Source organism: Patagioenas fasciata, chromosome 25 (assembly GCF_037038585.1).
Source record: "Patagioenas fasciata isolate bPatFas1 chromosome 25, bPatFas1.hap1, whole genome shotgun sequence".
NCBI lineage: Eukaryota > Metazoa > Chordata > Aves > Columbiformes > Columbidae > Patagioenas > Patagioenas fasciata.
Window position 1 is genome coordinate 5634820 of NC_092544.1, and position 10515 is coordinate 5645334.

General features: G+C 49.2%; 2 protein-coding genes across 2 annotated transcripts; one reads left to right on the forward strand and one right to left on the reverse strand.

Moving 5' to 3' along the window:
• Positions 1-900: 900 nt before the first annotated feature.
• DNAJC8 (DnaJ heat shock protein family (Hsp40) member C8) lies at positions 901-7682 on the reverse strand. Its single transcript, XM_065857075.2, has 9 exons — positions 7565-7682; positions 6342-6443; positions 5768-5824; positions 4821-4887; positions 4330-4424; positions 3461-3532; positions 3068-3159; positions 2824-2899; positions 901-1646 (listed from the first exon to the last, which is right to left on the reverse strand). The coding sequence occupies exons 1-9, from the start codon at positions 7637-7639 to the stop codon at positions 1524-1526; spliced, it is 759 nt and encodes a 252-aa protein (XP_065713147.1). The 5' UTR covers positions 7640-7682; the 3' UTR covers positions 901-1523.
• A 138-nt stretch (positions 7683-7820) lies between these two features.
• ATP5IF1 (ATP synthase inhibitory factor subunit 1) lies at positions 7821-8622 on the forward strand. The gene is made up of 3 exons (XM_065857078.2): positions 7821-8073; positions 8146-8258; positions 8349-8622. The coding sequence occupies exons 1-3, from the start codon at positions 7984-7986 to the stop codon at positions 8485-8487; spliced, it is 342 nt and encodes a 113-aa protein (XP_065713150.1). The 5' UTR covers positions 7821-7983; the 3' UTR covers positions 8488-8622.
• The last annotated feature ends 1893 nt before the right edge of the window (positions 8623-10515 follow it).

Here is a 10515-nt window from a genome sequence, read left to right on the forward strand (position 1 = left end):
CCATTTTCACAAGAGAAAGAAATGTCACCATCAGTGTTGCAGAAAGAAGTTCACCATTATCTACACGAGGGGTGGGCAGGGAAGGAATGGGGACGCGGGACACAAAGGGTGATAAATTCCAGGTTTTTCTGCCCAGCTCTTTCCCCAAAAGGAAAAACAAACCAGTCAATAAAAACCCAAAAGATTAAAACTGAAGAATGGATTTCTGCACCCACAGTAAAAACAAGAATCAAAGTAAAGCCCAACTGTTTAATCCAAACCTATTAATTTCCTTACATAGGATGACAGCCCTGAATACAAAAAAGGTCTCAGTAAATAATGAAAAGCTGGGAAATCCTGTCTAAGATCCAGTGGGGCAGAGTTCAGCAGCCCAGCCCTCCCGAAGCGGACCGGAGCTGGTTGGACAGCGGGTGCTTTCAATGCCTGTCCCCAGGATATTGCACAGAAATCCTCCCGATCCCGTGAGCTCCCTACAGCGTTTGCCTGTGAAGCCACAGTCACCTTGCAGCAGATGCATCCGAACCCTGGGCGCTGTCAGCGGCGTTTCCTGCAGAATCTGTTTGGTAACACAAGGACTTTATCAGGTCACTCCTCCCTAGCGGGCAAAAATAGACAGCAATTAATTAAAATCTAAAGAGCTGAGACCCCAGAAGGTGGAAGCGCCGCTTCAGGGGCGGCAGAACCCATCTTTCCAGAGAGGGATCTCGACAATGCCCAAGACGCGAGGGGCGGCGCAAAGATTGGCGGCATTTGAAGATGAGGACGCAGCAACAGCTCAGGCTTCAGCCCCTCACCAGGGATGTGTTCACGCTCAACAGCGGCAGCATTTCAGCGCCCAGCGCTCCATTCACACCCCGCAACTATTCCTGAATAATTCCAAGAAAAAAAAAGCCACAACGGTAACTTGGGTAAAAATTTATTTTACATACAGACCATCGCAACTTAACTATGAATCAAGAGAAGTTATCTTTTTCCTTACAGGAAGTGACCAGCTGGTCTGAGATTAACAGAAGGCTAAGCCTGAGAGCTGGGGGTTAATATGGAAATCAGGGCTCGGGGGAAGGTCCTTCCAAGCACCACTCAGTGCAGTGGGGGCTTTTGGCTGCACTGCACTGCGCTGGAAGCAGATTCCCAGTGAGTTCAGACCTTTCTGAAGCTGAACGCGCCAAGAAAGACGATGCCCAGCAAGGTACGGATCCAGCTCTGATATTTTGTTCAGCTCTCAGGCTACAAATGGAAGTGGAAACAGCACAATCTCTGTGAGGTACAAAACACCGAGTTACGGGGCAGCAGACAGACAGGACAGCGATAACGGCCAAGTGCTCTACGTGTAGCGGGTTCCTGGCCGCGTTCATACTATGGCCCTAGTTCAAAGGGACAGAGTACAAAAAATACTTTGACCAATCAATTAATCGTACTGGAAACAAACGGTCTACGAAAAAGCAATTCTTACTCTAGGTGCCAATGAGTCCTTAAAAGCAGGGAAGGGACTGAGGAGCCACACTTGGGCAGTGCTGCCGGGATCATTCGCGCTGCTCCATTTTTACTTTGGGAGGTCTCAGGAAGGTCCTGTTTTTCTTTTCTTTCTTCCCCTTTGTATTGGCCTGGAAATTCCTCCAGCTGTCCACGCGACCATCCCGACTTTCCTGGGAACAAGAGCGGAAATGGAGAGTTAAGAAGTGCAAGATGTTCAAAGGAAACAAGAAACCTCATCTCCAGTGGATGTTCCTCATCTGTCAGCCCAGAACATGCGTTTGTTTTCGCCGTCTCGCATCCTTGAGACAAAGGGATCTCATCAACCTGCGCAGTATCTGAGGGATGGTGGAACGAACACCTGAGCTGGGCTCTTCTTGCTGATGCCCAGGACCAGAGGCACAAACTGGAACACAGGAGGCTCAATCTAAACATCTAGAAACACATTTTTATCGAGGGTCCTGGGCTCTGCTTGAGCAGGGAGGCTGGACCAGATGGAGCCCAGAGGTCCCTTCTGACCTCAACCATTCCTACGAGGATTCAGAAATACTGCGGAACATACACAAGGGACAAAACCTACAGGTTTTAGGGTAAAGAGTGAGGATCGGAACAATGATGCAAAGACCAGAATCACCAGGAGCGGGAAAGCCCAGAAGAGCAATGCAGACGTACAGCACAAGCACCCTGAAAGGCTGAGATTGTTGCACTGGGTTTGTTTGGGGCTTTTCTAAGAGTTTTCCAGAATATCCAGCTTTTGTATAGCACATGAACACAAATTCTTCTCCAGAAACACCCTAGTTGTCCACTTCACGCAGCTCACGCACTTCTCTCCCAGACACCCTCATTCCTCAAGTCCTCTTGAACACAGGCTGGGATCTGGCTTTGGATTAAATGACCAATCCAGCTCATTTTTTCACGAGGTCCTGCACACCATCACTGACTGCTTTCCTGCTCACCGCTCCTCACATGTCACATTTCATCTCTGGTGTGTAATGACGGAAGAGTTACAGCTACAAGTTGCTGAACAGCTACCAGATGAACTTTGACTGGTCACCAGTGACCTGGGGCAAGCAGCAATTCCGATTTCTAACTGGGGACAAGGAACGAGCTGCTGACAGAACTGACAGATCTTTACCTACCAGACCTGTTTGTGGGAAGCGATACCAAAGCCCTGTTGGTGGCCCCTTCTTTCCACAAAAGGACAAAACCCAGGCTTGTGCAGCATCTTTTACTAAGTGTCTGCTTAAATGATCCTATAGCACCTGCAGACTAAAAGTCTCTCTTCCCTCCAGAGTCATTAATTCCCTGCAGCGCGGCCGAAAATTGCTGGAAGTTAAAGCTGGTGGTTACCTCAAAGTTCTTCTGCCATTCTCGCTCTCGTTTGGCTTTCTCTTGTGCCTCAATTTCCTCTTCCCTCTGCCGCTTCCTGGAAGGGAAGCCACAAAGAAGTTATGAAGCCACAAGCATCTGCCTTATAAAGAAACGCAGTAATATCAAAACATCTCGGAAAACTCTTCTCGCTTCTTGGTAGATTAAAGTGCTTATCAGAAGAGATGAATACGCCTGAGCTGCATGAGCAGAACACCCCTCATACCTTTCGTGCATTTCTTTAGCTTCTCTTTCTTTCCTCTTAATTTCCAGTTCAGCAAAGAGCTTCATCGTCTGTTTGTATACAGCTTGTTTGAACTGTAAAACACAAAACCAGTCTTAAAATGATGCCGATAAACACAGTTAGGGAAGGCTGGTTTATGTAAGAACGTAAAAAGGATAAAAGGAATGCGAAGTTTAGATAATATTTACTCTCTACGCTACAGCTAAACTGTTTTCTAAAATGTGTGGGTTTACAATGTCTTATAAGAATTCGTTCTTAAGTGCAAGGATTTACAACACTCTTAAGTCTAATAAATACTTCTGTACTAGTTTTGACTTTAAATTCCTCCAAATACATCCTGGGCTCCCCAGTTTCTCTGAACAGCACATGACTTACAACTTCAGGATCATCCTCTTCTACAGTGGGAGGTTTTCCGTCCTTCTTCAACTGCTTCTTTTTTTCTTTCACCTAAAGGTAAAGAAGGAAAATAAGAACCTAGAAAGTTTTATAAGGTTTATATTCCTGCTCCATTGTGTGGGAAGAACTCTGGATGACAGTAAGTTCTTGATTTGGATCAATGTTTTATTACAGGTGAAGTCCTAGGTCTAGATAAGCATATATAAGATCATTATCACATGAACTGTAGTAATTAAAGACACTATGTTAGATACTACTTACTCAATGCAATCCTTTTGGTTTTTTTAGATATATTTGTATCCAAACCAGCAGGAAGTTTATTTTGCCTTGTGTTATTTAAAAGACGAACAAGCAGCAGAATATCAAATGTTCCTTGCCTTAGAGTATCTGAGTTCTCTCATATTATCTGCTCTCTCGAGTGTGTTGTGTTTTAGTCCACCCACATCACTCAACTAACTTCTTAGCCAGCATAATCCAAGCTCCTTTTCTTATCTTATAGGTCATTTCCCCCCAAACTTCCCAGTCTCCTGCTGTCACCACTTATTTTCTTCCACCTACGCACATCTGAACCGCGTCGTTCATTCACAGACTCAGAAAAAAAAATATTTAGGTCAGGCTGTGTGGCTTGACCTAATTATTTCCAGTACTGAATTTCACGGGATTATCTGGCGCTGAGCTCACCGGCAGCCGGGGACAAAGTGCGTTTGTTCGTGTCGTGAAGAGCCCCAGTCCAACTGCGTGGTGTCACTACGAGGTTTGCTCAGCTCACCTTCGACTGACCCAAACATGCAGCAGGTTGGACCAAAACCACGCCACAAACGACCTGGCCAGGCCTATGGAATACTTGCCGTGTGTTCCACGTATTCTTTTCCTGCCTGTATCACATCCAAGGCCCTCTTCTTTTGCTCCTGATCCAGCAGCAACTTGTACGCTTTATCTACAGCTAACAAAAGGCATCAACATCAATAGCACCATTTACCAGGCATCACAAGATCACTACGTGGTGACCATCACTACAAATTTTGCTTCCTAGAATTTGGAGGGGGGTTGATTGATGCGTACACCCAAAACCATCACGCTCTTTCTTTCGTGTGGGCTTCGAATAAAATCTACTGCACAGATTAAACAGTTTTTCTTGAGCAATCTCAACTTGTTTGGCCCCGTTGCAAACAGGCAATGTGATCACTGCCACCTAGTGAAAAGCCACCCCACATCTGCTGCTCCCTCATCTCCAGTGCCTCTACAGCCTCCACCCCTAATAAAAACTGAAACCAGCTACAGGAAAATACGAGTCCCACCACTATCATACACCAGCCCAGAAAAAGGGTGAGAATGTTACCTTCAAATGCCTTCTGGGCTCTGTCTGCATCATCTTGATTTTTGTCTGGATGCACCAAAATTGACAACTGTAAGAGAAAAGGTCTTGCTATCAGAAGATGAAGACTGTTTCACAGATTTTGGAGAGAGTAGGGAAAGAGTCTCAGCTAAAAGGAATCACAGAGGATGACATTCCTTTGTATACAGACAAATCAGCTAACAACATGCAGAAGGATGCACCGGTAAAAGCTTATAAATCAAATACAATCCCAGGCTGTCTGAGAAACTCTGCAGCTTGAGATGTACAGAATAATAAGAACACCCTTCAGTTGCGGTGCCTGGGGATGACAGGAATGCCTTGATCACTCAAGGTTTTTAACCGTGGTCTTCAGAAGAAACACACCTCCAAAGATCATCCTCAACTGAAGTTTCCCTTTCACCCAACAACACCTCCCATGCAGTTCTCCAGTACCCATAAGGCTGTTCAAACACTAAACTGTTTAAAAGAGCGGGTAAGGTTTTTGTTAGGCTCCTTTACTGAAAGAAAACTGCAACAATCCCAGTTTACTGATTCACAGAGCTGACAAGTCAGTAACAGACTGAAAGGTTCTCTTCTCACCTACAGAACTCACTCGCAGCCCATTGTCAACCCCTCCAGGGATGGTGACTCCAGCACTGCCCTGGGCAGCCTGTTCCAATGCCCCACAGCCCTTTGGGGAAGAAATTGTTCCTAAATCCAACCTCAACCTCCCCTGGCGCAACTTGAGGCCGTTTCCTCTGCTCCTGGCGCTTGTTCCTGGGGAGTAGAGCCCAACCTCCCTCACTTGTTGATACAAAGATTGTTCTATGCATTTCTTCCCCAAATGGCTGCTCCTCTACCACTGTTTTTCTTGTTCCCAAGCACAGCTGCACAATCTTCACAGACCTTCCAGTTCCCTTCCAGAGGCTTCAAGTGCAAAAGCCAAATACCTGTCGGAATCTTTTCTTTATCTCTTCATCTGTGGCTTCAGGATCCACCTGCAGCACCTAAAAGAGACCAGGAGAGCAGAGGAAGTTCGACAATACTCCCCACGTTTCAGGTTCTTGGCAGCAAGCTCTAACACTTGGTTCCCTGGTGTACAGACACAACAGCAAAAAGCTTCCCCCATCACGGAGCTGCTTCAGGACATGAATATTCACCTAGTGAGACAGAAATATTATAAAAGAAACGTGGTTTGGGATGTTCACGTAGACAGCTGCCAGCCCTGAACAGCCACAACTGGTCTAAACCTTCAATCAGTTGTAGAAACTCTTTGATTGGCAGAAACAGAAGCATTTGGTGCCTTTGGGACACCATCGGATCATTCGCAACTGAGGATCTGGGGCAGAAAACCTACTACTGTGTCATAAATTAATCATTTTACCATTTTGGAAGAAGACAGGACAGTTTTACTGTTTGGTTTCCATGAACATCTAGGGAATTTTCTTCTTTCTTTACGTTTGGTCTTTTTACTGAAATAAATCTGCAGTAAATCTGGAAGCTGCTATACTGAGTCAAACTAACCTCGAAAGGGTTCAAGTTGAAATAGGAAGATCCAGGTCGGGTCAGCCTGTCGATTTGGTTTTTGGATGTTAAGACAGAATCTCGTTTCTCAATTTGCTTTACCTGAAGAACAAAAGAGACCATCACAGTGCGTTTACCTGTTTTCCACCAGTCATCACTGTCCTGTACCACAATTCTTGCTCAGCCCAAGCCTGCAGTTACTCAAGCACTAGCACAGCACATTTTTTTAGCCTTCCCTACAGCATGACAGTATTTTTAGTATTTCATTATAGCTATAAAAACCCCCAGCAAGCATTTCTGGTTGTCTCTCCTATATCAAGCTCAACAGCTGTGGTTTTCCCCCTCACTTTGCTCCCATACCAGCCCTGTCATTGCAACTCCTCAGAAACCCGCCCCACTACTGCTTTTAACTCCCTGTAGGCAGGAAAGCCCATTAAACACTTTAAATTATACCAGTGCAAACACACAACTCCTTTCTGACCACAGGTTAGTTTGGTTCAATTTACGTTTTGCCCATTATGGCAGGGGGGTCAAATCATTGTCACTGGGAGCCACATCAGCCTCAAAGGGTCAAAAAGAATTTTCTGACTGTATCAATGTAACTGCTTCTACATTTACACAGTCCTAACATCCCATTCGGCCCTTCAAAGGCAACTGCAAAATTGGTGTGGTGAAAAAGAGTTTGACACCCCTGCTTCATGGTATTAAGCCAAACCAAATCTTGCATGTATATTTAATGTTCACCTTTATTCTTTAAATAAGAATAAAGCACCGGCACCACCTTTCCTGAGGTAAACACACCCGAGCTTTTGCACAAAGTAACGGGAATCAGCACAGGCTGTGGGAAAGGGCCCCGCGCAGCTTTCCCAACGCCCTCCTGTCCCCAACAAGGCCCAGCAACGGAGCGAGGCCGGGGAACAGCCGCCCTCCCCCGGGCCCAGCACCTGCCGCTCGCCCACCCGGCCATTCACTCGCCCCCCACCCGGGGCAGTGCCTCGGCCCGCCCTCCAGGATCGGGCCCGCCAGGGTCGGACTCGGGCCTGCCCGCCAGGATCGGGCCCGGCGGTTCCCTTCAGAGCTGCCAGCCCGGGCCAGGCGCCGCGCGGCCCCACAGGCCCCAGCGCCGGGAGGGAGGCTACCGGCCGCCAGCCACGGGTGGGCAGGGCCCAGGGGACGGGGCAGGGCTCAGGAGGCGGAGCGGGGCGGCCCGGTGGCTCCGGTACCTCGCTGTAAAAGGTGAGAAACGCCTCCTCGGCGGCGCCCCCCGCCCCGGGATCCCCCGCCGCCGCCGCCGCCATCGCCAGCACCCACGTGACGCCGCGCAAGTTTGCGTGAGCACGTAGCCGCGCGACGTAGCAACAAGCCCCGCCCCCCCCCGCGGCGTCCCCCTCCCGCGCTGCCACCGCCCCCTCGGTTGGACCGCCGTGGGGGGGACGGAAAGAGGGGGACAGGACAGGACGGGGCGGATAGGACGGGGCGGCCCGGCCCGGCGCCCCGCCCAGGGAAGGGAAACGCAGCCCAGCGCCCACGGGCTCGTATAGGCCCCTACTTCCGCCCGGAGCCTGCTGGGGCTGGAGCGGGTTCTGCGCATGCGCGGGCCGTGCCGCAGCGGGCGGGCCCCGTCCCTCAAGGGCAGGCGGCGATGGCGGCCGTGGCGGTGCTGAGGGGCGGCCTGCGCGGGGTCCTCCTGGCGCAGCAGCAGCGCTGGAGCTCGGGCTCGGGCGCCGACCAGGTGGGCGAGGGGCTGCGCGGGGGTACCGGGGGTGTGTGTCCCTGCCGCGCTCACCGATGTGTCTCCCCGCAGCTCGGCGAGCTGGGCAAAGGCGCCGGGAAGGGCGGCGGAGGCGGCGGCGCCATCCGGGAGGCCGGGGGCGCCTTCGGGAAGAAGCAGGCGGCTGAGGAGGAGCGGTACTTCAGGTGAGGGGGTGCCCGGTGTCCCCCCGGCTTGCTCATCACCCCCGGGTTTGCGGGTGTCGCACCTTGGGCCTTATGTGATTTTTCTCACAGGGAGAAGGAGAGGGAGCAGCTCTCGGCCCTACGGAAACACCACGAGGAGGAGATCGACCACCACAAGAAGGAGATCGAGCGGCTGCAGAAGGAGATCGAGCGCCACAAGTCGAAGATCAAGCAGCTCAAAGATGACTAAGCCGACACTGCTCTTGAATGTGCATGGTCAACGCTGATTGTGGTGTAAAACAGACTGTATGTTGGCCAATATAATCCAAATTCATCCCATTATACTGTGGCCTGCAACACTGTCGAATAAACTACTCAGCCTCTCTTTTCTGCTTAGTAACTTTAATGGAAAAAGATACCTATTGTCTGGTTTTAAACATTGTTATTCCAAAATAAGGCGATACTATTGAGGAAATGACTGTTTTTACTTTGTTAAAGCTGCAGGAAGGGTTGGGGAAAAGTGGTGCCTATGTGGAGGCCCCTTGACACAGAAATAACTTCGTGGGGAGATGTGTCTCTGCTTACCTAGGAGAGTTTCTATAAAAATGAGGTTCCTTTGTTGCACTTAGTGCCACAGAGACAAAAATACTGTTCTAAGTCACAGTGATTTCAGTTGTGGTGGTGAAACTTCCTGGAATACAATAGCTGAGGTGCTGACTTCTACATGAATGAAACTCAATGAACAGCAATATGCCATTGACCTGTTTATTTTTTGCCCATTTAAAAATCCAGATGTTTACCCATTTAAAAATGTTTGTCCCATTGTATCTGTCAACTGGCTTACTTCCCTGAAACGCTGCGGAGTCACTAGTGAGGTGTCCCTGTTGAAGACCAATTTCTTGACATTGTGGCTGCAGTGGACTATGGAATAGCTGAAAAAATATTAGGATGACTTTGTATTCTGAAAGGAACGGATGAGGGCTTAAATTCCTGGGGTGTTGGGCTCATGGGGGCGGTCATTCAGCCTGTTACCTCACCAGCCTGTATTTTTTATCTGACCCTGATGACTGTTTTTCTAGGTTAGCAAGTTGAATGACTTGTGAAGTCCAGAAGTGTCAAAATCACCACCAAGGGAGCTACTGAGGAGATGTGGGGGGGGGGGTTGGATGCAACTTCTCCCAACTCTTGAAATTACCTTTGGTAAATTATAGGGACAAACTTCATCAGGGCCTGTTGTGACAGGACAAGGGGTGATGGTTTAAACTAAAGGAGGGAGATCCAGGCTGGACATGAGGAAGGAATTGTTGCCCTGAGGGTGGTGAGAGCCTGGCCCAGGTTCCCAGAGAGGTGGTGGATGAACCATCCCTGGAGACATCCCAGGCCAGGCTGGACGGGGCTCTGAGCAACCTGAGCTGGTGAAGATGTCCCTGTCATGGCAGGGGGAACTGGGAGAGATCCCAGTTATTAATCCCTTAGTGGAAAACTCACATGCTCAACTCCTATACTTGCAAAAGCATCCCAGGCTTAACAGACAATCAGCGTGGATTTGGGTTGAAAATGAGAACTACCTACCCCCAAACCCCACAGCCTGGGAATGCTCACAACTACCTGCAGATCATTAATTACCCACAAGGGGCTTGGGAAATACCAGCGCAAGAGAGAAGAAAGTGTCAGCAGTGCCATAAAGGCTTTTATTTTGGCAATTGGTACCTTAGGAATGTTGCTGTAAGATCCGAACAACTGAAATTATTACACTGCCATGTTGTGGAAGTGTAATTTAAGGTTCTGGTTGTTCATACCTCAACATACCTTTTGCTGTAGTCTCATCACGTTCAGTTGTCATCTGATGGGAGACGTCTCAGTAAACTCCATACTTCACTCCTGGATTCTACATTATAAAATATTTCAGAGCTTTGCAGGACATTTATTAAGCACCACTAAAGGAAAAGATGCTCAGATCCCTCCGTTCCTCTATCCTAAAATTTTTACCCAAGCTGAATTCCCCCGGACTTATTTATTGCGTCCAATCTTCACTCATTAAGAGCCTGATTCAGCAAACCAAGTTAATCACGGATTAATTGCAAAACAGCCGGCCCGGACATCAGAGAAGCCGCCCCCGTTCACCCCCCTGCGCTGCGGCCCCGGAGCCGCCCGGGACCGGCCCCGGTTCCCCCACAGCGGGACACGGTTCCAGCAGAGCCCGCCGGGTCCCGACCGGCACCGCCAAGGCCCGAATCCCCAGCCGGGACCGCGGGAAACGGCACCCAGAAGACGCGGG

Excerpts from the sequence above, each read along its gene's own strand:
- DNAJC8 (XM_065857075.2), bottom strand. The coding sequence starts at position 7,639 with ATGGCGGCGGCGGCGGCGGGGGATCCCGGGGCGGGGGGCGCCGCCGAG. Across the intron at positions 6,444-7,564 it reads TTCTCACCTTTTACAGCGAG|GTAAAGCAAATTGAGAAACG; the intron begins GTACCGGAGCCA and ends TTTGTTCTTCAG. Across the intron at positions 3,533-4,329 it reads AAGAATACGTGGAACACACG|GTGAAAGAAAAAAAGAAGCA; the intron begins GCAAGTATTCCA and ends CTTTACCTTTAG.
- ATP5IF1 (XM_065857078.2), top strand. The coding sequence starts at position 7,984 with ATGGCGGCCGTGGCGGTGCTGAGGGGCGGCCTGCGCGGGGTCCTCCTG. Across the intron at positions 8,074-8,145 it reads CGGGCTCGGGCGCCGACCAG|CTCGGCGAGCTGGGCAAAGG; the intron begins GTGGGCGAGGGG and ends GTCTCCCCGCAG. Across the intron at positions 8,259-8,348 it reads GAGGAGGAGCGGTACTTCAG|GGAGAAGGAGAGGGAGCAGC; the intron begins GTGAGGGGGTGC and ends TTTTTCTCACAG.